The sequence below is a fragment of the Phocoena sinus genome, chromosome 4 (assembly GCF_008692025.1).
Source record: "Phocoena sinus isolate mPhoSin1 chromosome 4, mPhoSin1.pri, whole genome shotgun sequence".
Taxonomy (NCBI): Eukaryota; Metazoa; Chordata; class Mammalia; order Artiodactyla; family Phocoenidae; genus Phocoena; species Phocoena sinus.
The window spans coordinates 144,047,331-144,073,448 of record NC_045766.1 but is presented as its reverse complement, the minus strand read 5'-3'; the positions used below and the strand labels follow the sequence as shown (position 1 = coordinate 144,073,448).

Sequence of the window (26,118 nt, the reverse complement as noted above, 5' to 3'; positions counted from 1 at the left end):
CTCAAGTTTGTGACTCAGCTAGGCTAGGCATCTCTTCTTTAGAAATTAACTAAAACAGCTTCTCTTCATTTGGGTTTTAAAAAAAAATGTGTAGATCTCTTAAGGTCATTTCACACTAAGTGCTGAGCCTGTTATTTAGTTTTCTAGGGAACACAAAACAGAAATTACTATAATATGAAAACCATCCCTAGCGCCGGTTACCCTGGGTCTTCTGTAACTGTGCCCCTGCGAGCCCTGGTGTGGAGCACGACAGAAAGGACAGTAGCCTGGCTTGGAGGATTTGATTCTGTGCCTAGCTATGTTCCTTATAAGTCATCTAACCACGTCCAGACCCACTTTCCTCATTTATAAAATGGAATTAGACCATCCACTTAGTTCTTTACCAGGGAATGGGGGTGTCTATGAATCCTCTGAAATTATATGTAACATTTTGTATGTGCATATGTGCATTTTTCCGTGTAAAGAGGTCACTGAAACAAAAAAGGTGAGAACCCTCAGACTGGACAGTCATTAAAGTTCCCTTACCTCACTAAAATGTTTATGATGCTATGGCGAGAAAAGAGTTCAGTAGCCCCGGGGGATATCAGTCTATAAAGACAAATGTTTCACTATAAATAAACAACTTAAAGCGTCGCTAACTGGTTTCTTTCATACACACATGCACACACGTACTCATGACGTACCTCCATTAAACTTCGTGCTACTAACTAATGTGGCACAGCTTGCTGTGTATCACTCACATTGTTACTGGCGTGCTCATGTACAAAGTCATGTATCTGCAAAGACAGTTCTGAAATAAAACAAAGGCCTACCTACGAAACCTAATTCTGTGTGTCCACCAGGTTCATGTATTAATCTTTATCGGTGAAGACCAGCTCCCACAGAATAAGCCAAGGTTACCTTAAAAAGAAAGTGATCTAAGAGGCTCGCTTTGGGCCAACGTGAGTGAGCTCCACCGTGTTGAGAGCAGAAATTACATTTTCGAGCAATTAATCAATCAGTGTAAAGAGTAAGTATGCAAATAATATAGTAAAGATTAAGGACATTCACAAAAAGAAAACTCTTTCCTAAGCACATACAGTTCAATGCCTGGGATGGAAGGTTCCGCGTTTTCTACGCCAACAGTCAGGAAGCGGGTAAACGGGGAAAAGAGACCACTCACTTCCAAGAGCTTCAGCTCCTGCACACAGCCGTGCAGCAGCTCTAGGGCGCGCTGAGCCACCTCCCACGGCCTCTGCAGGAAGAGGAGCAGGGTGCACTGGCGAGAGAACAGGTAACTGCGCAGATCTAACAGGGTGGCTTCTTGCCTCTGTATCAATCCGCGCTTCTCCATATCTATGGGCTTTCGGAGGATCAATCCATTCCAGCTCTTCACCGGCTGGCAGAAAAAAGTCAGCCAGTTGGCACCATCTAAACAAACACACATCGTGAAAGGCGCTGACTGCAGATTCCTCCACCTCACTGCGCAGGACCGTGAGCCCTAGTGGACCGACAGACGGCTCAGCTATTGGATAGGCCCGAAGCGCCGGCCCACCCCTCTGTCTGCGGGGACCCTGTCTAGGGATGCGGGACAGGGTGGTGACCGCAAGGACACCCACTGGGTACCTGGCACCGAGTGATGAGCACTGGGGGACAGGACGTCGGCCACGGGGCACAAGGCCGTACCAGGCCCAGAAGGTCCTGAGCAGGTCAGGATGCAATCAGAGGCGGCCAGGCTGAGGGTCAGGGACACCTCAGGCTCTGCGGTCAGCCGGCCCCAGGAGGAGGGGCGAGGCCCGGGCGGGAGCATGCTGAATGTGCTGTGCGGCTCATCTTCCTTCATTTCCGCACTTTTCCTGACTTATTTAAGCCTCACGCCTGTCTCAACTCAACCATGTCAATACCTGAGTCACGCTCCTACAGGAAGGGACGGCAGGCACAAGGAAGACGTAGTGGCAGGAAGCAGAGGAGAAAAATTCTTTAACTGTCAAAAATTTCCAATAAGACTCCTCGATTTTAACTTACAGCCCTAAGACTCAAATGTGATCTTAAAATAAATATAAGAATCTACAATAACAAGTCACTCAATCTTTATGAAAATTTTTTTAATCTACCCTTCTCACTCCAAAAGAGAGGTGTCACAGCCACCTAATTCTACGTTCTCTTCAGGAAGTGACTCAACACTGGCACACTTACGTTACCATATGTCTGATGTGCCAAATACAGCAGAGCAGCCTTTACTGATGTGAACTTAGACTCAGCTGATTCAGTGCCCACTAAGTGAGGTGTCCCCCACCCATCAGGGTCCCCTCCCCAGCAGGTCCCTCTGCCGGGGCCCCCAGCCCCAGCACTCTCCTGGCTCCCCCCACATTTCAGTCAGGCCTCTCCTCGGAGGGCCTCCCAGGCCATCTGTGTAACACTAAACGGCACCTACCGTCACCTACCCCTGCACCTGTGTCCTCTTCTGCAGGCCACACTCACTAGTCTCACTACCTGACTTCAAGTCACACTTTTGTTTTTCTGTTTCTGTTTCCCCTTCAAGCAAACTCCATAAAAGAAGGAATTTTGTTTTGTTCCCTACTGTTTAGAACAGGGCCTGGCGCAGAGTGGGCTCTCAGAAGTATCTGTTGTATGAATGAACAAAAATGAACAATATTATTTAGCTGCTGAAGTTGGTCCAGGCTTACTTTTGGTTTTAAATTGCCCCAGGTTTATTTTAAAACTGAGAGAACAAAGAAATTATGTAAAACATAATGTAAGAAACATGTGAGCTATCTGAGATATATATATGTATAATATGGAAATGTAAGATATAAGAAATGGAATTTTACCTCTTCTAAATGTTTAAAACTTAATTGGTGAATACTTTGCTTTGGTTATATGCTTATGTTTGTGTCTCAGCAAAGTAAGGAGATCCAAACCTGAACTGCATAAAAACTGTTTTGGAGTGGGACTCAATGGGTGACATTTCGTCACTCCCAGAACAAGGGCGGTGCCCACAGCCCACGCTGACTGTCCCAGCACCTCACTTCCTACAGGTCTCCTAGCAGACACTACGGTCGCTTCTTGGAATCATGCTTTTCTTCAGACACTGTGACAAGGGTTCTCAAAAGAAGCCCCAACAAAGATGTCTATCACAGCACTGCTTGTGGTAGCAAGAGCGGAAACAACCCAAATGTCCAACACCAGTGGGCTGAATAAAGTCTAACGAATCCACACCATGAAGCACTCTGCAGCTCTTATCAGAGATAACTTAGAACCTGATCTGTTAGCTTGAAGAGATGCCTGTGATGGACTGTTAGTAAGAACAACAAGCTACAGACAAAGGCCATGATAATATGATGCCATTTCCTTCAAAATAAATATCAAGCAAAGAACAGTGAGCACAATTAAAAACTTTTTCTTTGTATATGGGTCACTGTGCTAGTTTTGTATTTTTAGAAGACTTTAAGACATCATTTAAAAGTTTAAAAGAAAGATGAACACCCTTTACAATGGTGTCATGTAGGACTCACTGTGATGAACTCTCACATATTACAAAGACAAGCTCTCAACAGAAGAAAAAGATTCCCACTCTCATGCTAGCAAGGAGGCACAGAATCAGAAGCATCACTAACCAGCTGTAGGTTGTAGAAATGACACTTCATATCTAAAAAGCAACTTCTTAGACACTTTCATTCCTCAAGATTCTTCTACAGGTGTAAGTGACTAATTCTTAATTCTCATTTCATTTCCTATAGGAACCATGGGAATATACTGTATACAATGTTTTTTAAAAAACAACAACAAAAGATGTTTTAATCATTAGGTAAATAAACAGCAGCTTCCATACTATTCAGAGGTGGGGAAAGCTATGTTGAGAAAAGAATTTGTTTCTAAAACTTCATTACTCACCCCCAGCACCAAAGTTGACAACATACTGAGAAAACAGAGCGTCCAGTTCATCGTACTGCACCAGGGCATCTTCAAACTGCTGTAGCATCTCAAAAACAAAGGCAAGTTCCTCCTATTTACCCAAAAAAAGTTAAAAAACAAAAGCAAAAATATAAATCAGTGTTTTGAAACAAGTAGCTATGAAGGATTACAACAGAGAAAAGCATGCAGCATAATGAATAACGCTTGTGCTATACCAAGAAAAGATCGATTTAATGACCACACATGTCAACATTTACGCACACACAGAGAGAAGACCAGAGAGAAGCAGGGAACGACCAACATGATCCCTGGAGTCTCTGCGTGACCCACCAGCAGACTGGGCCTGACTGGTCAGCCTCTCGTCCTCGGTATTTCCCTTGCCCCCAGACACACACTTTTTCGGGAGAATTCTGCTGTACGGAGGAGCAGAATCTTCTCCTCCAATTACCTATTTATTTATATCCATATGGACTCATGGACACGAATTGTTCCCCGCAGGCTGAAACCCAAGTCGGTTAGTACTTATTCCGCTGCACAAACTGCTCCCACTTTGGCCACTGAGGGGGCTCCTGGAGGTGGTGCATACCTTCTGGGGACAGACCTCCACCTCCCTTGTGCACCTCCTAACTTTCTGGTTCTACACGATACTGTATTTTCCCCACCCCAGCCCTGGAATCGACCACGTCCACAGGAGCCCTGGTACCTTTTATTGGAGAATGCAGTTTAGAAACCAAGATCTTGGCACTGAGTGTGTTCATTGCTACTGAGGTGTCATTTTTTTCTAGGCCCCATCAGAGGAGAGAGCAAGGAAATATATGTATATGTATTAACCCTCACCTACACACACCTCTGTATTTGTGAATCTATCTAGCCAGCAGCCATCCAACCATGGGTTCACACTGATTCTAAACCAGCACGACTGGTTTCATTTAGACTCCCTCTTCCCTGGTTTGTTACTCTTAAAAAATAAGTTTAATAAGCTTGAAGGGTAAAGAGACAGGGGAATCTGAAAGATCTGTCATTGGTCAATCATACAGGGAATTATGAACACATTCAAATTCCCTTAAGTGACCAAAATCATCCAAATACCACTAAGACGGAAGCATCAGAATAAGAGATAAACTTCAAAATTTCTAATGAGAATTGGTCTTTTATTTATTCAAAATGCATTATTTCTTCAGTGATTAATATACAAGTGATGTTTAAATATGAAAATTACACTTTTTCAGTCAAAACACGGTGAACAAGAACAAGGAGCCCTAAGAGCAGCATTCTTACCACTCCGCAGTGTTAAGGTCTCCTCCCCCAAGCTACTCTATTACACATCGCTTTGTTCTCTTAAGACTTTTCTTCTTAAAAGAGAAAGAGTTGGGACTTCCCTGGTGGCACAGTGTTTAAGAATCCACCTGCCAATGCAGGGGACATGGGTTCAATCCCTGGTCTGGGAAGATCCCACATGACGTGGAGCAACTAAGCCTGTGAGCCACAACTACTGAGCCTGTGCTCTAGAGCCCGCGAGCCACAACTACTGAGCCCACGAGCCACAACTACTGAAGTCCGCGCACCTAGGGCCCATGCTCCACAACAAGAGAAGCCACCACAATGAGAAGCCCGTGCACCACAACTAAGAACAGTCCCTGCTCGACACAACTAGAGAAAGCCCGCACACAGCAACAAACACCCAACGCAGCCAAAAATAATAATAATAATAAATAAATAATTTTTTTTAAAAAATAGAGAGTTGATTACAGACCATACTTTTGTAAACTAGAGTAAAGAAACCAGCTTAAGACAATCTTTTATTGGAACCCAAGGTTATAAAACAAAACTACAGAGCAAACGTTCTTGGGAAGTCATAATTTAATCACAGCACCAGGCACGGAGTGGACGTCTTTATCACCAGGATCATCACGACTGCTGGGACTCCTCTGCCTAAGCCATGTCCACGGTAGACACCCCAGGAGGCCCGAGACACTAACAAAACCAGAAGGACTCTGAGAACAAGGCCATTTCATAAAAGGCTAGATGCCAAGCTCTGAAGCAGCAGGGCAGCCGACTCAGCAGACCATCTCTGATCCTCTGCTTAAGAAGCCAAGAGAATGAAGCATCATTTGTTACCTACCGTATTGCCTTTTGGTTTTAAAAACTATGTCAATATGAATTACCAAGAGAGCTGCCTTATTCATAAAGAATGAAAGGGAACGAGGAAAGAAGGAAACAGCCGAGTTCTATATAATCAGCCAAGTACCTGCACCATGAAATAGTCACAGAAGCTCCAGCCTGGCTCAGTCCTCTTCTCCCTCAAGGTTCTCATGTCATCCTCAAACTTGCCTAGGTTTTTGGTAAAAGACATAAGAAGCAATGTCCTGAGTTTGGTCAGGAAAGCATTCCAGGATTCCTGAGTTCGGGAGGAGTCCTTCAAGGGGTCGGAGAGCACGACACACCTGTGGAGAGATGAACGGACTGTGGAGAAACCACCGCAAGCACAGAACCGCTGCCCCCCCGCCCCGGCTACCACTTTCCTGGGGCGCAGGTTGGCATCCTCCCTCCCCTTCCTTCCTTCCTTCCTTAATGGATAGAAAACATTAGGCAGGTGGTGAGAAATCAGATCGGGAAAAGGCTTCATCGTGAACTGATCTAATGCCACATGAGCAGTCAATGCTGTTCCCAAGAGTGCTGCTGTAGAATGGACTGGAAAGGGGGAGAGGGACTTACGATGAGTCTTGAGTCTTAGATCCTGTCCCCAGGGCTCTCTGGAAAATAAGCTGATCGTATCTCACTCAGTTCCCAAACCCCATTTGCCCTGCCCCCTTCAAAAACCTTTTGGTTCCTTGCAACTGACAGACTAAAATTTAGATGCTTTCACATGGCACACGAGGCCCATGACAACACGGACCAACCCAGCTGTCCAGCTTTGTTCCTACTATCTCCAGCTCAAGCCCACTCAGCTTCTCATGCTCTCCCATCTTTTTACCCAGCACCTTCCCCGCGCAGCCTAGCTCAGCTGACACACCCTCACTTCCACGACCACAGCAGTCAGTGCGCCCTGGAAACGCCTCCTCTCTTTGCTGGTCTGTTTCTCCCACCAGACTGTGAGCGCCTCGAGAGCAGCGTTAATAAATACTTGATAAATAAAGGCTTAGAAAGATATTGCTTGACTTGTAGGTATAATACAATTTCACTACAAAAAGACTCTGTATGCATGGTGTAAAAATATCAAAGGCATAAAATTACAAGTGTCTCCAATGGATTTGGAAAAGGCAGCACATTCATCCGAGAGACTGGAAAAGGTAACTTTCTTTATCCTTGATAACAATAATTCCGAAAGATGAATAAATCTGAACTCAGAAGTAACTTTTAAATATTGATGCTATGAGTTTCAACATTCTTCCTCTGTAAATACTTTACCTGAACTACCAGCAAGTAGCAAAATGAACAGATTCTAATTTTCATTAGAATGAAACTGAGCTCCATCATACCTCTTGGAGGGAGGACTAAAGCTATGGATTATAAATCAGTGGACAAAAGGTGAAACAGCCATAGTCTATCTAGGTGGTCCACCAGGTGAGTAATCAGTACCAAGAAGAAAATTTTTAAGTCGGTGGCCGGCTTTAATCCAGTCATTCCATCCCCATTAGATTCTGTTTCTTCCCCTATAAGATAAAGGGGTCCAGTCAGCTCACTCCTAAGCCCCCTCCCTCAAAGGACTCACATGTATTTATTCACTATATGAGCTGCGAGGGTCTATCAGCTCAGTAGTTTCTCCTTAAGGCGTTCTCAAGGATTATAATCCCTGTTTATTCCTGACCAGACACAGAGTTCTCTGTACCTACAAGGGGTAGATGAAAAAGGAAACTGACACAAACACCAATCACCAAAACGATGCTTTCCTTCAGTGACCTGGTGCTTACCAATCAGACAATATACTCATTACACTCTCTATCCCCTATTATGCCCTTCAACATTTACTGTTTCTACTACATCTTATTCTTCTCTTATTAATACAACAAACTATGCTTCAGAAATTCACATCGAGCGTAGTTAACTGAGAAAGGGAGAACCCAAAACAGCTCCTCAAGTCAGGCCTAGTGGGGTCTAATCTGGAGTAGAGCAGCGTCCACATGGCACGCGGCTGCATGGCAAGGAGCTCCAGGCCGGGGTCTCCACCAGTCATGGGGACGCTGCTGGCACAGACAATTAACACACGACCCTCTGCTTCAGCAACACTTAGCAAAAGCCTGAAAATGCACAAAAACTTTCACCAAGCAATTTTCCTTTTAGGGAGTTATCCTAAGGAAATAATTAAGGATGTAGGTAACATCTGAGCTAGAATGATGTTTATAATTTTATAATAATAAGTAAGCAATAACTTATAAGTCCAGCAGAGGACTGTATAAATAACTTATAGTGCATTAATACTATGGACTACTATATACTAACTAACAATAATAGTGTAGAAATACATTTACTGTTCAAAGAAAACATTCTGTATTAAGTGAAATCTATACTTTTAAGTACAGACTTGTCAAAGGTGGCTTTGCAAATTCATGAAAATCAAAATGTTAGAAGGCATCTCTAAATATTGAAGATGAAATGTTAAAAAGTTTAGTAAGTTAAATTTTTCGTATAAAGAATAGTCATTAAAAGCAAGTTAGTTTTAAATGGGCCTAGCAGAAACATACTTTTGGAAATTAGATAAAATTATAACGTAGACAAAAATAATCAATAAGCACTTCAAAAAAATTATTACACAATTTGAACTTTCCGTAAGTTTAGACTAACACACCCCATCAGTACCAATTTATTTACTTAACAAAATCCCAAACAAATATGATTTCTTTTGTTATATTAAAAACCACTCAAGGACTTCCCTGGTGGTGCAGTGGTTAAGAATCTTCCTGCCAATGCGGGGGACATGGGTTCGAGCCATGGTCTGGGAAGATTCCACATGCCACGGAGCAACTAAGCCCCTGCGCCACAACTACTGAGCCCACACACCTAGAAGCCCGTGCTCCGCAACAAGAGAAGCCACCGCAATGAGAAGCCCGCACACTGCGACAAAGAGTAGCCCCTGCTCGCCACAACTAGAGAAAGCCCGCGTGCAGCTATGAAGACCCAATGCAGCCAAAAGATAAATAAGTTAATTAATTAAAAAACAAAACAAAACAAAATAAAACAAAACAAAAAAACACCACTCAGAGGCCATTCGGGTTTGACTTTGGGCTCCCCCCATCTCAGCATTCCCTGCGGCCCACTTCCCCTCAGATGGTAAAGCTGCTCCCTTCCCTACAGGCCTTACGGCCGTCCACTCTTCTTTCAGAACAAAAATGTTAGTACACCTAACCACAGAGAAGAAAAGGACACTCAGTAATGGAGCACCTAGCAGAATGCTAAACTGATTCCTTTGAGATAACTAATGTATGAATAACAGACCACAGAAAAAAATCCCCAGAAGTCCAGATTGAGTGAGATTTCCCTAAGATAAAGTGTAAGCTCAACCATCTAATTCAAACTTTAAATACAGCAAGTCTGCACATTACTGTGTACCCAGCGTTGTGTGGAACACAGAAAGGAAGCCCACACATGGCTCCCTCCCCGAAGAACTGTCAGCTCATCAGGTGGACCTGACACAGGATGCGGTCAAGTGGCAGCCACGTGGCAGGGTCTGGTTGGGACTCCTGGCCGCACACACCCAGGATCTCTTCCCTTAACTCCTTGCATGTCCTTCATTTCTTAGCCCCCAGAGCAGGCCAGCTCCCCTACTCCCAGCTCTTGCTGCACTCTGGAACCTTCTGTCTGAGCATTTGCCACTGCGGTGACCACAAGTGTGATGACTTGGGTGTGAAGTAATGCCCACCTCTGCCACTAGACCACGCAGTATCAGAGCAGGGACGAGGCTCACCACCGCATCCCCAGCACCTCAAGTGCTAAACTACCAGATACAGACTAAAACTGTCCAGGTGTTGAGATGCACTGGCCGGCACAGCTAGGCATGGACTCACCGAAGAGACAGGAAGTGAGCTACCAGCAGGAGAGAACAGGGCGCAGACACGGCTGAGCAAAAGGGGAAAGTAAGTCCAGGTGCTGAAGTAGCCATCAAAGTCTCAGGTTCCCTTTTAGAGTTTCTGAAGAAGACTAAACCAGCATTTTATAACTTCTGTCTTAAGGAACTCTTACTAGGTGTTAAGGTAAACAAAACACAGGGTCCCAGCACCAAGAAACGCCCAAGGAGCCCTGCTGTACACAGGCTGCAGACTTCTCAGAGCCCTTCCTGTGTTAACACTCATCTCCGGCCTTCCAAGGGGACCCACTGTGGTCTCTCCCACGGTCACCAGGCCTCGGGGCCTCCCGGCCAGGTAACCCGTTGCAGATGACTGTTCAGAGCTTCTCACCAGCCGGCCAGGAACTCCACGAGGAGAGGGACCTAGTCTTCTCCTCAGCACCCATCACATGCTCAAGTGTCAGGCATCAGACAGGTGCTCACACAGCAAATATTTACTACCACCCGGAAGCCAGTAAACTGTAGCATCCAGACATCAGCCCAAAGAGGTAAAATGAAGCATACACTTACCTGTCACTCTGTTTATTACAGAAATCGTTTCTTATTTTGTCCACAATAGAGGTCCGGGGCAGGATGTTGGTTTTGTTTCTTTTCTTGGCATCATTTTCAACTACCACTATTAACCAGTCCACAGAGCTATGAGCTTTGAGAACATTCTGCCACTTGGTGAGGTCGTCTTTTACTGTAGCTTTATACACTTCAGTATCCTGAAAATAAATAATTCACTGTGAAAGCAGGTTAATTAATATCCTTTAGTGTATACGGCAAATGTGTCCAATAACAGAAGACAGCGTGCTTTCCTGCTCCGGGATGGGGACGCTGCACGGAAAGCCCGGCGCTGGTCCCGGCTGCTGGCACTCTGGGCAGGCTCAGCACCACACCCCAGGTGTGCGCTGTCCCCAAGACCAGGGACGCCGAGGGGAGGTCTTCCGGCGTTACAGAGGAAGAGGTGGAGAGGCAAGGGCCGAGCAAGCTGCCCACAGCGACACAGTCTGCTAACTAAGTTGGGACTTTAAAACCCAGGTCTGCAGGGCCAGAGGCCATGGGCCCAAGCACCACAGGGTCCCAACACGGTCACAGCCCCGCCTTGATGGGAGAGGCGAGTGGCTGTGGAGCCCCCAGAACCACTCTAACCTCAGTGCCACGTGCAGGCCACGTCAGGGGCAAGGCAGCTTCAGAGGCGAACCCGAGTAAAGAGGACACTCTAGGGCTTTTGAAAGTTGTTCTCATTCACATGGATCGATAGGGGAGCCGGCCTGGGCCTAAAAATCAAAGCTGCTCCTGACTCAGAGCACCACACACCAGCCTGCTAAAGAGCGCACCCCGCCTGCGCGAACACCAACGAGGCGAGCCTCAGTTCTCTCCCAGGGAGAAGCAGGGAAACAGAAGTCTTCCTTGCTTTGTAACTCTATTTACAACTGACGTTACGCTCCATAAATCCACTAAGCAGATTCAGAGTGGAAAAACCAAGATGCTTAACTCATTTCAATATCAGGCACTTAAAAACCTTTGGAAACTATAATTAACAGCTACTGTCTAAATATATGCTTTCCCCTCTTTTAATAGAAAGATTCCTTACTATCCTGCTTATATTTTCTCTGGATTTTTTAGTCTCTCTCGAGTAACACTCGTGATTGATCCATGAATAAGTTAAATCTCAAATTCTGTATCAAGTCCCTCCTTTCGTTTAATTAATAAGTGAAAAGTTCCAAAAGGCAGTACTTAAAAATTTTTAAACTGCTATGTCCTCAGTTTAAATTTGAAATAAGTACAATCTGAAAAAGATCTCTGGGTTAAAAATTAAAAGGAAAACCATCCTGCAAAAATCTCATTTCTGTGAATTAACATCCGACAGTAACATACACATATACTGCATATTTGCCATACAATGGCAGTGCTTCGAACTGGAAGCTTAGATTTTACAATGCTGGTGTCTGTTGAAACCCAGATGCGTGACGCCTGGAAAGTGAAACCAAAAGGCCAGGGGGCTGCAGCCACAGAGCCCGGCAGCTTTAAAATCAAGGCGCAGACACAAATCGCGGGGCGGACAAGGGGCGGTGAGGAGCCCTGACAAGCTCCAAGGTCGTCCCGGGGCCAGTTCAGGGCACCCTTCACCAGAATCCACACTGAGGAGAGGTGGCCGCACCCCAAGGGGACACCAGCCCCTCTCCTGGGGACATTCTGGGGCAGCTTGCGGGGACTCTCGGGAAGAGGCCTCGCTGAGCGGCCGGCTGGACAGAGTCCCCCAAAGTTCTGGCGGAATCGGGAGGACAGAACCCAGTCCATCACTCACGACGGTGAGCAAACAGCAAACATTCCTAAAAAGACTGACTTCGCAGAAGAGGAACCCAAGCTGAGCCACTGAGGTTAAGGGTCTCTCAGGAAACCACAGCCAAGAGCGGAAGACGCCATCACAGGGAAGGAAGAGGGACGAGAGGGTCCTAGTGGGGAGCAGCTGCCTCGGCACAAGAGTCAAGCCAGGTGAGGAGGGCATCACAGCACAGATGACGAAGGACTGGGGGCTGGCTTGGGGTGTCCCAGGACAAGCAGGGCAAACAGGGCCTCCGAGGGGGGTCATGGGTCACATGAGGTGGGGAGGGGTGATCCAGCAGAGCGTCAGCCCCAGAGCGGCGGGGCACCCACGCCACAGGGCAGCAGGACAGCAGTGACAGGAGAAGGGTCACAGGCAGCAATGATTCCAATAAGCAAACATAGGGAGGATAATGAGTGCCTGGCTTCTCCAAGCCGGAGAAGGGAGTTACAAGTATGGAAAGGGAAGGAACTATGTCTCAAGTAGTATAATATGACTTGAAGGAAAGAGGTGTAACTTACAGTGTATTCTATAAACCAGAGTTGCCCAACCCCCCGGGCCAAGGACTGGTACCGGTCCGCGCCTGTTAAGAACCGGGCCACACAGCAGGAGGTGAGCGACGGGCGAGGGAGCGAAGCTTTGTCTGCAGCTCCCCATCACTCACATCACCACCTGAACTATCCCCCCACCCCACCCCCAGTCCTTGGAAAAACTGTCTTCAACAAAACCGGTCCCTAGTGCCAAAAAGGTTGGGGACTGCTGCTATAAACCATAAAGCAGCTAGTGGAATAACATAACAAAGAGTTTTACTTTTAAATCTAAACTCCTAAACATTGTCAACTTGCTCCAAAAAATTTTCTTAACAGACGGTAATCAAAACTATCAATAGGAACTTCCCAGGTGGCGCAGTGGTTAAGAATCTGCCTGCCAATGCAGGGGACACAGGTTTGAGCCCTGGTCCGGGAAGATCCCACATGCCACGGAGCAACTAAGCCCATGCGCCACAACTACTGAGCCTGCGCTCTAGAGCCCACATAAGCCGCAACTACTGAGCCTGTGTGCCACAACTACTGAAGCCCGCGCACCGCAACGAAGAGTAGCCCCCGCTCCCGCAACTAGAGAAAGTTTGCGCGCAGCAACAAATACCTAACCCGGCCAAAAAAATTAAGTAATTAAAATTTTTAAAAACTATCAATAAGGGCTTCCCTGGTGGCTCAGTGGTTGAGAGTCCTCCTGCCGATGCAGGGGACACGGGTTCGTGCCCCGGTCTGGGAAGATCCCACATGCCGCGGAGCGGCTGGGCCTGCGCATCCGGAGCCTGTGCTCCGCAAGGGGAGAGGCCACGACAGTGAGAGGCCCGCGTACAGCAAAAAAAAAAAAAAAAAAAAAAAAAAAAAAAAAAAAAAACTATCAATAAAACAAAACAAAAGGGCTTACCTGGTGGCGCAGTGGTTGAGAGTCCGCCTGCCGATGCAGGGGACACAGGTTCGTGCCCCGGTCCGGGAGGATCCCACATGCCGCAGAGCGGCTGGGCCTGTGAGCCATGGCCGCTGAGCCTGTGCTCCGCAACGGGAGAGGCCACAGCAGTGAGAGGCCCATGTACCACAAAAAACCAAAACCAAAAACAAAACAAAAACAAAACAAAAAAACCCCACAGGCTCCCTACTAGAAAACAAGTTTAAGGAAAACAAAACACCATCATCCATAATGCCCACAGAAACTACACCTAGCAAAAAAATGCAAGACTTTCATGAAAAACATTATGACACGTTACGAAAACATAAAAAAGCCATAAAGAATGGAGAAACAAACCAGGTTCCCGGAGGAGAAGATTCATGATCATTAAAATTCTTCTCAGATGAACGTGTAACTTTTCCAAGACAATCCCAATCAAAACACCTCAGTCTTTTGTGTTTTTCTTTTCAGTCACTGTTCCAGTCACCTATGGCTTTGTAACGAACCACTACAATACGCAGTGGTCCAGAAGATTTGCTCACAGACCTGCACCCTGGAGATCTGGTGGACAGCTCGTCTGCCCCACATGGTGTCAGCTGTGGCACTGGAAGGCTGGGAGAGAGAAGGCAATGACAGGCCTGCTGATGGACGCTAGCTTGCTGACAGCATCTGCTGGGGCTGGGAGTGCACACCTCCAAATGGCCTTCCCACAGGGGCACTGACTTCCTCTGAGAATGGTGGCTGGGATCTGACAGCAAGCACCCCAAGAGGACGCAGCAAAAGATATATTCCCTTTTAGGACAGTCTCAATAGTCATAGCTTCCCTTCTGCCAGTCAGACCCACCCAGATGCAACTGGAGGAAACACAGACCCAGGCTCTCATGGCAGGAATGTCACTGCCGTGCAGAGAAGAACACGTGGGATGGGAGATACTGGTACAGACGTTTTTGGAAAATGAAATCTGTACACCTAACAATCGGATTCTAAAATTCATATGAAAGAGAAAATGCATGCTAGCCAAGAGATTTATTTTAAAAGAACAGATATCAATACATATTATAAAAATGTAATTAAAAGTCTGGTCCAGGCATAGAACAGACAATGATCAATAGGACTGATGGCCCAGAATATTGTGCATAAAGGATACTGCTTTAAAATAAAGGTGATGGGACTTCCCTGGTGGTGCAGTGGTTAAGAACCTGCCTGCCAGGGGCTTCCCTGGTGGCGCAGTGGTTGAGAGTCCGTCTGCCGATACGGGGACACGGGTTCGTGCCCTGGTCCGGGAAGATCCCACATGCCGCAGAGCGGCTGGGCCCGTGAGCCATGGCCGCTGAGCCTGCGCGTCCGGAGCCTGTGCTCCGCAACGGGGGAAGCCGCGGCAGTGAGAGGCCCGCGTACCGCAAAAAAAAAAAAAGAATCTGCCTGCCAATGCAGGGGACATGGGTTTGATCCCTGGTCTGGGAAGATCTCACATCAGCAGGGCAATTAAGCCCGTGTGCCACAACTACTGAGCCAGCGTGCCTAGAGCCCGTGCTCCACACAAGAAGCCACCACAATGAGAAGCCAGTGCAACGCAATGAAGAGCAGCCCCTGTTCACCACAAGTAGAGAAAGCCTGCGTGCAGCAACAAAGACCCAATGCAGCCAAAAAATATAAATAAATAAATAAAAATTAATTAATTAAAGTTGACATTTTCAGTAAGTGGGGAAAAGGTAGACTATTATGAAATGATATTAGGTCAAGTTGCTCCCCATTTAGACAACAAATTAGACACTGAACCCACATTGCTCCTATCATATACAAAAATAACTTGAAGCTATACAGATCCAAATATAAAACACAATTATAAAAATATTAAAAGAAAACATAGGAGAAAATCAGTTATTATCTTCAGATAGACAAGGCCTTCCTAAACATGAAACACTACTCAGAAACCATGTTTTTGATGACATATTTCACTCCATAAAGATTATAATAGCTATTAATATTTATGCACTAAATAATACATCAACTACCTATATAAAACAGAACTACAGAAGATGCAGGAGAAATAGAAACATTCTAGTAATAGAAGACTTTAACATACCACTGTCAGTTAAAGATAGACAAGTGGACAAAACAAAATATAAATGACCCCAACAACATAATCAGTACAAGCTCTTATGGGTACATATTTAATATCACAATCTAAGAACAAAGAAGATGAAGAGACTTTTTCTTCCCTCTTTGTTTCCTGGTGCGCGAGGAGAGGGGTTTAAGAGCGCTGCTTAAAGGAACTCCAGAGACGGGCGCGAGCCGCGGCTAAAAGCGCGAACCCCAGAGACGGGCGCGAGCCGCGGCTGAGGGCGCGAGCCCCCGAGACGGGCGGGAGACGCTGGGGCTGCTGCTGCCGCCACCAGGGGGGCTGTGTGCGAGCACAGGTCACTCTCCGCGTCCCTCTTCCGCGGAGCCTGTGCAGGCCGCCATTGCCAGGTTCCCGGGATCCAGGGACAGCTTCCCCGGGAGTACGCACGGCGGGTCTCAGGCTGGTGCAGCGTCACGCCGGCCTCTGCCGCAGCGTCACGCTGCCTCTGCCGCCGCAGGCCCGCCCCGCACGCAGTGCCCCGCCTTCCCCCATCCCCCAACCCCCGGCCTGAGTGAGCCGGAGCTCCCGAATCAGCGGCTCCTTTAACCCCGTCCTGTCTGAGCAAAAAACAGACGCCCTCCAGCGATCTGCGCGCAGGGGCAGGGCCGGGTACAAAGCTGAGCTCCTGTGAGCTGTGAGAGCAGGGAGGAGAGGGGGAGGTCTCTCCCGGCAGCCGCGGAGGCGGCGGATTGAAGCTCCACAATCAACCTGATGTGCCCTGCATTGTGGAATACCTGAATAGACAGGGAGTGATCCCAAATTGAAGAGGGGGAATTTAGGAGCGAGATGTGATTTTTTTCCCTTTTCCTCTTTTTGTGAATGTGTGCGTGTATGCTTCTGTGTGAGATCTTGTCTGTATACTCTTGCTTCCACCATTTGTCCTAGGGCTCTATCCGTCCATGGTTTTTTTTTTTAAAAAAAAAAAAAAATTTTTTTTTTAATAATTAATTTTAATTGTAATAACTTTATTGAACTTTACCTTTGTTCTTTCTTTCTTTCTTTCCTTCCCTCCTTCCCTCCTTTAGACAACAAATCACCCCAAATTGAGGAGGTGGTCTCTGGGAGCAGGATTTATGATTTTTCCCCCTTTGCCTCTCTTTGTGAACGTGTATGTGTATGCTTCTGTGTAAGATTTTCTCTGTATAGCTTTGCTCCCAACAGTTGTCCTAGGGCTCTATCCGTCCATGGTTTTTTTTAAAAAAAAATTTTTTTTTCTTAATAATTAATTTTAATTGTAATAACGTTATTGTACTTTACCTTCGTTCTTTCTTTCTTTCTTTCCTTCCTTCCTTCCCTCCTTTAGACAACAAATCACCCCAAATTGAGGAGGTGGTCTCTGGGAGCAGGATTTATGATTTTTCCCCCTTTGCCTCTCTTTGTGAACGTGTATGTGTATGCTTCTGTGTAAGATTTTCTCTGTATAGCTTTGCTTCCAACATTTGTCCTAGGGCTCTATCCGTCTATGGTTTTTAAAAAAAAAAATTTTTTTTTTCTTAATAATTAATTTTAATTGTAATAACTTTATTGTACTTTACCTTCGTTCTTTCTTTCTTTCTTTCCTTCCTTCCTTCCCTCTTTTAGACAGCGAATCACCCCAGGTTGAGAAGGTGGTCTCTGGGAGCAGGATTTATGATTTTTCCCCCTTTACCTCTCTTTGTGAACACGTATGTGTATGCTTCTGTGTAAGATTTTCTCTGTATAGCTTTGCTTCCAACATTTGTCCTAGGGCTCTATCCGTCCATGGTTTCTTTTAAAAAAAAATTTTTTTTTCTTAATAATTAATTTTAATTGTAATAACTTTATTGTACTATACCTTCGTTCTTTCTTTCTTTCCTTCCTTCCTTCCCTCCTTTAGACAGCGAATCACCCCAGGTTGAGGAGGTGGTCTCTGGGAGCAGGATTTATGATTTTTCCCCCTTTGCCTCTCTTTGTGAACACGTATGTGTATGCTTCTGTGTAAGATTTTCTCTGTATAGCTTTGTTTCCAACATTTGTCCTAGGGTTCCATCTGTTCTTTTTTTTTTCTTTCTTTCTTTCTAAATATTTTTTAGTACAATAACTATACTTTATTTTATTTTTACTGTATCTTCTTTCTGTCTTTTTTCCTTCTTTCCCTCCTTCCTTCCTCCCTTCCTCCCTCCCTCCCTCCCTCCTTTCTTTCCTTCTTTGCTTCTTTCTTCCTTCCTTCCTTTCCTCCTTTCCTCCTTTCCTTCTTTCTTTCCTCAAACTTCTACTAATTCTCTCTACATTTTCTCCTTCTTTCCCTCCTTCCTTCCTTCCTTCTCCCCTCCCTCCCTTTCTTTCCTTCTTTGCTTCTTTCTTCCTTCCTTCCTTTCCTCCTTTCCTTCTTTCTTTCCTCATACTTCTACTAATTCTCTCTACATTTTCTCCTTCTTTCCCTCCTACCTTCCTTCCTTCCTCCCTCCCTCCCTCCTTTCTTTCCTTCTTTGCTTCTTTCTTCCTTCCTTCCTTTCCTCCTTTCCTTCTTTCTTTCCTCAAACTTCTACTAATTCTCTCTACATTTTCTCCTTCTTTCCCTCCTTCCTTCCTTCCTTCTCCCCTCCCTCCCTTTCTTTCCTTCTTTGCTTCTTTCTTCCTTCCTTCCTTTCCTCCTTTCCTTCTTTCTTTCCTCATACTTCTACTAATTCTCTCTACATTTTCTCCTTCTTTCCCTCCTACCTTCCTTCCTTCCTCCCTCCCTCCTTTCTTTCCTTCTTTGCTTCTTTCTTCCTTCCTTCCTTTCCTCCTTTCCTTCTCTCTTTCCTCAAACTTCTACTAATTCTCTCTACATTTTCTACTTCTTTCCCTCCTTCTTTCCTTCCTTCCTCCCTCCCTCCCTCCTTTCTTTCCTTCTTTGCTTCTTTCTTCCTTTCTTCCTTTCCTCCTTTCCCTCTTTCTTTCCTCATACTTCTACTAATTCTCTCTACATTTTCTCCTTCTTTCCCTCCTTCCTTCCTTCCTTCCTCCCTCCCTCCCTCCTTTCTTTCCTTCTTTGCTTCTTTCTTCCTTCCTTCCTTTCCTCCTTTCCTTCTTTCTTTCCTCATACTTCTAATAATTCTCTCTACTTTTCCTCCCTTTTATTCTGAGCCGTGTGGATGAAAGGCTCTTGGTGCTCCAGCCCAGGAGGCAGGGCTCTGCCTCTGAGGTAGGAGAGCCAACTTCAGGACACTGATCAACAAGAGACCTCCCAGCTCCACATAATATTAAACGGTGGAAATCTCCCAGAGACCTCCATCTTAACACCAGCACCCAGCTTCACTCAACGACCAGCAAGCCACAGTGCTGGACAACCTATGCCAAACAACTAGCAAAACAGGAACACAACCCCACCCATTAGCAGAGAGGCTGCCTAAAATCATAACAAGGCCACAGACACCCCAAAACACACCACCAGACGTGAACCTGCCCACTAGAGAGACAAGATCCAGCCTCATCCAGCACAACACAGGCACTAGTCCCCTCCACCAGGAAGCCTACACAACCCACTGAAACAACCTTAGCCACTGGAGACAGACATCAAAAACAACGGGAACTACGAAAGTGCAGCCTGAAAAAGGAGACCCCAAACACAGTAAGATAAGCAAAATGAGAAGACAGAAAAACACATAGCAGATGAAGGAGCAAGATAAAAACCCACCAGACCTAACAAATGAAGAGGAAATAGGCAATCTACCTGAAAAAGAATTCAGAATAATGATAGTAAGGATGATCCGAAATCTTGGAAGTAGAATGGACAAAATGCAAGAAACAGTTAACAAGGACCTACAAGAACTAAAGATGAAACAAGCAACGATGAACAACGCAATAAATGAAATTAAAAGTACTCTAGATAGGATCAATAGCAGAATAACTGAGGCAGAAGAACGGATAAGTGACCTGGAAGATAAAGTAGTGGAAATAACTACTGCAGAGCAGAATAAAGAAAAAAGAATGAAAAGAACTGAGGACAGTCTCAGAGAGCTCTGGGACAACATTAAACGCACCAACATTCGAATTATAGGGGTTCCAGAAGAAGAAGAGAAAAAGAAAGGGACTGAGAAAATATTTGAAGAGATTATAGTTGAAAACTTCCCTAATATGGGAAAGGAAATAGTTAATCAAGTCCAGGAAGCACAGAGAGTCCCATACAGGATAAATACAAGGAGAAATACGCCAAGACACATATTAATCAAACTATCAAAAATTAAATACAAAGAAAGCATATTAAAAGCAGCAAGGGAAAAACAACAAATAACACACAAGGGAATCCCCATAAGGTTAACAGCTGATCTCTCAGCAGAAACCCTACAAGCCAGAAGGGAGTGGCAGGACATACTGAAAGTGATGAAGGAGAAAAACCTGCAACCAAGACTGCTCTACCCAGCAAGGATCTCATTCACATTTGATGGAGAAATTAAAATCTTTACAGACAAGCAAAAGCTGAGAGAGTTCAGCACCACCAAACCAGCTTTACAACAAATGCTAAAGGAACTTCTCTAGATAAGAAATGCAAAAGAAGGAAACGACCTATAATAACGAACCCAAAACAATATAGAAAATGGGAATAGGAACATACGATAATTACCTTAAATGTAAATGGACTAAATGCTCCCACCAAAAGACACAGATTGGCTGAATGGATACAAAAACAAGACCCTTATATATGCTGTCTACAAGAGACCCACCTCAGACCTAGAGACACATACAGACTGAAAGTAAGGGGATGGAAAAAGATATTCCATGCAAATGGAAACCAAAAGAAAGCTGGAGTAGCAATTCTCATATCAGACAAAATAGACTTTAAAATAAGGACTATTAAAAGGGATAAAGAAGGACACTACATAATGATCAAGGGATCGATCCAAGAAGAAGATATAACAATTGTAAATATTTATGCACACAACATAGGAGCACCTCAATACGTAAGGCAAATACTAACAGCCATAAAAGGGGAAATTGACAGTAACACATTCATAGTAGGGGACTTTAACACCCCACTTTCACCCATGGACAGATCATCCAAAATGAAAATAAATAAGGAAACACAAGCTTTAAATGATACATTAAACAAGATGGACTTAATTGATATTTATAGGACACTCCATCCAAAAACAACAGAATACACATTTTTCTCAAGTGCTCATGGAACATTCTCCAGGATAGATCATATCTTGGGTCACAAATCAAGCCTTGGTAAATTTAAGAAAATTGAAATTGTATCAAGTATCTTTTCTGACCACAACGCCATGAGACTAGATATCAATTACAGGAAAAGTTCTGTAAAATATACAAACACATGGAGGCTAAACAATACACTACTTAATAATGAAGTGATCACTGAAGAAATCAAAGAGGAAATCAAAAAATACCTAGAAACAAATGACAATGGAGACACAACGACCCAAAACCTATGGGATGCAGCAAAAGCAGTTCTAAGGGGGAAGTTTATAGCAATACAAGCCCACCTTAAGAAGCAGGAAACATCTCGAATAAACAACCTAACCTTCCACCTCAAGCAATTAAGAGAAAGAAGAACAAAAAAGCCCCAAAGCTAGCAGAAAGAAAGAAATCATAAATATCAGATCAGAAATAAATGAAAAAGAAATGAAGGAAACGATAGCAAAGATCAATAAAACTAAAAGCTGGTTCTTTGAGAAGATAAACAAAATAGATAAACCACTAGCCAGACTCATCAAGAAAAAAAGGGAGAAGACTCAAATCAATAGAATTAGAAATGAGAAAGGAGAAATAACAACTGACACTGCAGAAATAAAAAAAATCATGAGAGATTACTACAAGCAACTCTATGCCAATAAAATGGACAATCTGGAAGAAATGGACAAATTCTTAGAAATGCACAACCTGCCAAGACTGAATCAGGAAGAAATAGAAAATATGAACAGACCAATCACAAGCACTGAAATTGAAACTGTGATTAAAAATCTTCCAACAAACAAAAGCCCAGGACCAGATGGCTTCACAGGTGAATTCTATCAAACGTTTAGAGAAGAGCTAACACCTATCCTTCTCGAACTCTTCCAAAATATAGCAGAGGGAGGAACACTCCCAAATTCCTTCTACGAGGCCACCATCACCTTGATACCAAAACCAGACAAGGATGTCACAAAGAAAGAAAACTACAGGCCAATATCACTGATGAACATAGATGCAAAAATCCTCAACAAAATACTAGCAAACAGAATCCAACAGCACATTAAAAGGATCATACACCATGATCAAGTGGGGTTTATTCCAGGAATGCAAGGATTCTTCAATATACGCAAATCTATCAATGTGATAAACCATATTAACAAATTGAAGGAGAAAAACCATATGATCATCTCAATAGATGCAGAGAAAGCTTTTGACAAAATTCAACACCCATTTATGATAAAAACCCTCCAGAAAGTAGGCATAGAGGGAACTTTCCTCAACATAATAAAGGCCATATATGACAAGCCCACAGCAAACATCATCCTCAATGGTGAAAAAGTGAAAGCATTTCCACTAAGATCAGGAACAAGACAAGGTTGCCCACTCTCACCACTCTTATTCAACATAGTTTTGGAAGTTTTAGCCACAGCAATCAGAGAAGAAAAGGAAATAAAAGGAATCCACATCGGAAAAGAAGAAGTAAAGCTGTCACTGTTTGCAGATGACATGATACTATACATAGAGAATCCTAAAGATGCTACCAGAAAACTACTAGAGCTAATCAATGAATTTGGTAAAGTAGCAGGATACAAAATTAATGCACAGAAATCTCTGGCATTCCTATATACTAATGATGAAAAATCTGAAAGTGAAATCAAGAAAACACTCCCATTTACCATTGCAACAAAAAGAATAAAATATCTAGGAATAAACCTACCTAAGGATACGAAAGACCTGTATGCAGAAAATTATAAGACACTGATGAAAGAAATTAAAGATGATACAAATAGATGGAGAGATATACCATGTTCTTGGATGGGAAGAATCAACATTGTGAAAATGACTCTACTACCCAAAGCAATCTACAGATTCAATGCAATCCCTATCAAACTACCACTGGCATTTTTCACAGAACTAGAACAAAAAATTTCGCAATTTGTATGGAAACACAAAAGACCCCGAATAGCCAAAGCAATCTTGAGAACGAAAAAAGGAGCTGGAGGAATCAGGCTCCCTGACTTCAGACTATACTACAAAGCAACAGTAATCAAGACAGTATGGTACTGGCACAAAAACAGAAAGATAGATCAGTGGAACAGGATAGAAAGCCCAGAGATAAACCCACGCACATATGGACACCTTATCTTTGATAAAGGAGGCAGGAATGTACAGTGGAGAAAGGACAGCCTCTTCAATAAATGGTGCTGGGAAAACTGGACAGGTACATGTAAAAGTATGAGATTAGATCACTCCCTAACACCATACACAAAAATAAGCTCAAAATGGATTAAAGACCTAAATGTAAGGCCAGAAACTATCAAACTCTTAGAGGAAAACATAGGAAGAACACTCTATGACATAAATCACAGCAAGATCCTTTCTGACCCACCTCCTAGAGTAATGGAAATAAAAACAAAAATAAACAAATGGGACCTAATGAAACTTCAAAGCTTTTGCACAGCAAAGGAAATCATAATCAAGACCAAAAGACAACCCTCAGAATGGGAGAAAACATTTGCAAATGAAGCAACTGACAAAGGATTAATCTCCAAAATTTACAAGCAGCTCATGCAGCTCAATAACAAAAAAACAAACAACCCCATCCAAAAATGGGCAGAAGACCTAAACAGACATTTCTCCAAAGAAGATATACAGAATGCCAACAAACACATGAAAGAATGCTCAACATCATTAATCATTAGAGAAATGCAAATCAAAACTACAATGAGATATCATCTCACATCAGTCAGAATGGCCATCATCAAAAAATCTAGAAACAATAAATGCTGGAGAGGGTGTGGAGAAAAGGGGACACTCTTGCACTGCTGGTGGGAATGTGAATTGGTTCAGCCACTATGGAGAACAGTATGGAGGTTCCTTAAAAAACTACAAATAGAATTACCATATGACCCAGCAATCCCACTACTGGGCATATACCCTGAGAAAACCAAAATTCAAAAAGAGTCATGTACCAAAATGTTCATTGCAGCTCTATTTACAATAGCCCGGAGATGGAAAGAACCTAAGCGCCCATCATCAGACGAATGGATAAAGAAGATGTGGCACATATACACAATGGAATATTACTCAGCCTTAAAAAGAAATGAAATTGAGATATTTGTAATGAGATGGATAGACCTAGAGTCTGTCATACAGAGTGAAGTAAGTCAGAAAGACAAAGACAAATACCATATGCTAACACATATATATGGAATTTAAGGGGAAAAAATGTCATGAAGAACCTAGGGATAAGACAGGAATAGAGGCGCAGACCTACTGGAGAACGGACTTGAGGATATGGGGAGGGGGAAGGGTGAGTTTTGACAGGGCGAGAGTCATGGACATATACACACTAACAAACGTAGTAAGGTAGATAGCTAGGGGGAAGCAGCCGCAAGGCACAGGGATATAAGCTCGGGGCTTTGGGACAGCCTGGAGGGGTGGGAGGGGGAGAGTGGGAGGGAGGGAGACGCAAGAGGGAAGACACATGGGAGCACATGTATATGTATAGCTGATTCACTTTGTTATAAATCAGAAACTAACACACCATAAAAAAAAAAAAAAAAAAAAAAAAAAGAAGAACAAAGAAAATACATGCTCAAACACACATGGAACATCCACGAAGACTTTATTAGGTCACAAAGAAAAAACATTTTCCTAATAGCAGAAGATATTAAAAACATCACTCTAATCACAATGCAATAAAATTAGAAATGTTAACGTGAAAAAATTTTTAAACTTCCTTCTGGAGATTAAAAAACTTTCTGTTAAACTATTGAGTGTAAGGGGCGATACACACAGAAAATAGAGAATTTCTGAAAAATAGTAACAGAACACGGGAATATATTTAAATTTACATCTTTAAAGACCTATATCACTAAAAAATTTTAGAATGAAAATAAATGCATTCCCAACTTTAAAAAACTAGGAAAAGAACAAAGTAAACTATAAGAAAACAAAAGGAAGGAAATAATAAAAATGGAAGCAGAAATTAATGAGATAGAAAACATGCTAATAGTATATCAGATTAATAAATAAAACTCCTGTTTCTCTGGGGGAAAAAGAAACAACTAATTTAATCAAGGAAGAAAGGAAGAAAACACAAATATACAAAATAAGAAATAACAATGGGGAAGTAACTATTGACACAGAGCTTTTTTTTTTTTTTTTTTTTTTGGCAGTACACGGGCCTCTCACTGTTGTGGCCTCTCCCGTTGCGGAGCACAGGCTCCGGACGCACAGGCTCAGCGGCCATGGCTCACGGGCCCAGCCGCTCCGCGGCATGTGGGATCTTCCCGGACCGGGGCACGAACCCGTGTCCCCGCATCGGCAGGCGGACTCTCAACCACTGCGCCACCAGGGAAGCCCCAGAGCATATTTTGAAAGTTGAAAAAAGACTACTTCATACACCTCAATGAAAAGAAATTTTTAAACTGAAATGTATAATTTCTAAGAAAAATATAGTTTATCAAAATTGACAAATGGCTGAAACAGATCAATTTCCATGGAAGGGACACAGAAAGTGATCAAGGAACTATTCCACAAGAAAGTACCAGGTCCAGATGGTTTCTCAGGAGAACTCTAGCAAACCCTAGAGACCAGATAGTACTAGTGCTACGTAAATTGTTTCAGATGTAGAAAACAAACAAAAACTTCCAAGTTATTTTTATGAAGCAAGTATAACATTGATACCTAAACCTGATAAACACAGCAGAAAAAAAAGTTATAGACCAATCACTTGTGAATATATTGATACATGCAAAAATTCCTATATAATGTGAACAGACGCCAATACCACATTAAGAAAATAATACTCTGACCAAGTGGAATATACCAGGAATGCAAGTATGGTTCAATAATTAGAAACCCATTCATGTAATTCAACAAATTAGTAGATATAAGTGGGAAAAATCATATGATTATCTCCACCAGGTATGAGAAAGGCTTTAACAGGATTCAACAGTGTATTCCTAATAAAAACCCTCGAGAAAATAGGAACAGATGGAAGTTCCTTCACACACTCACTCAAGTTGACCTTATTCCCATAGCCAGCGCACTACTGCGGGGAGACACCACAGGCATCCCCACTGAAGTCAGGAACAAGGAGAAGATACCCACTGTCTCCACTACTACTAGACA

At 43.6% G+C, this 26,118-nt stretch overlaps 1 protein-coding gene across 5 annotated transcripts in view; it reads right to left on the bottom strand.

Moving 5' to 3' along the window:
* Window positions 1-26,118, bottom strand: part of TRAPPC10 (trafficking protein particle complex 10) — a 100,818-nt gene that overhangs the window by 39,615 nt on the left and 35,085 nt on the right. For all 5 annotated transcript variants that reach the window (XM_032629970.1, XM_032629969.1, XM_032629966.1 and 2 more), the window contains exons 4-7: window positions 10,466-10,662; window positions 6,143-6,338; window positions 3,874-3,985; window positions 1,163-1,410 (exon numbers count right to left, since the gene is read on the bottom strand). In XM_032629970.1, the coding sequence (XP_032485861.1) occupies window positions 1,163-1,410; window positions 3,874-3,985; window positions 6,143-6,338; window positions 10,466-10,662 (753 nt within the window). The remainder of the gene's footprint in view (window positions 1-1,162; window positions 1,411-3,873; window positions 3,986-6,142; window positions 6,339-10,465; window positions 10,663-26,118) is intronic.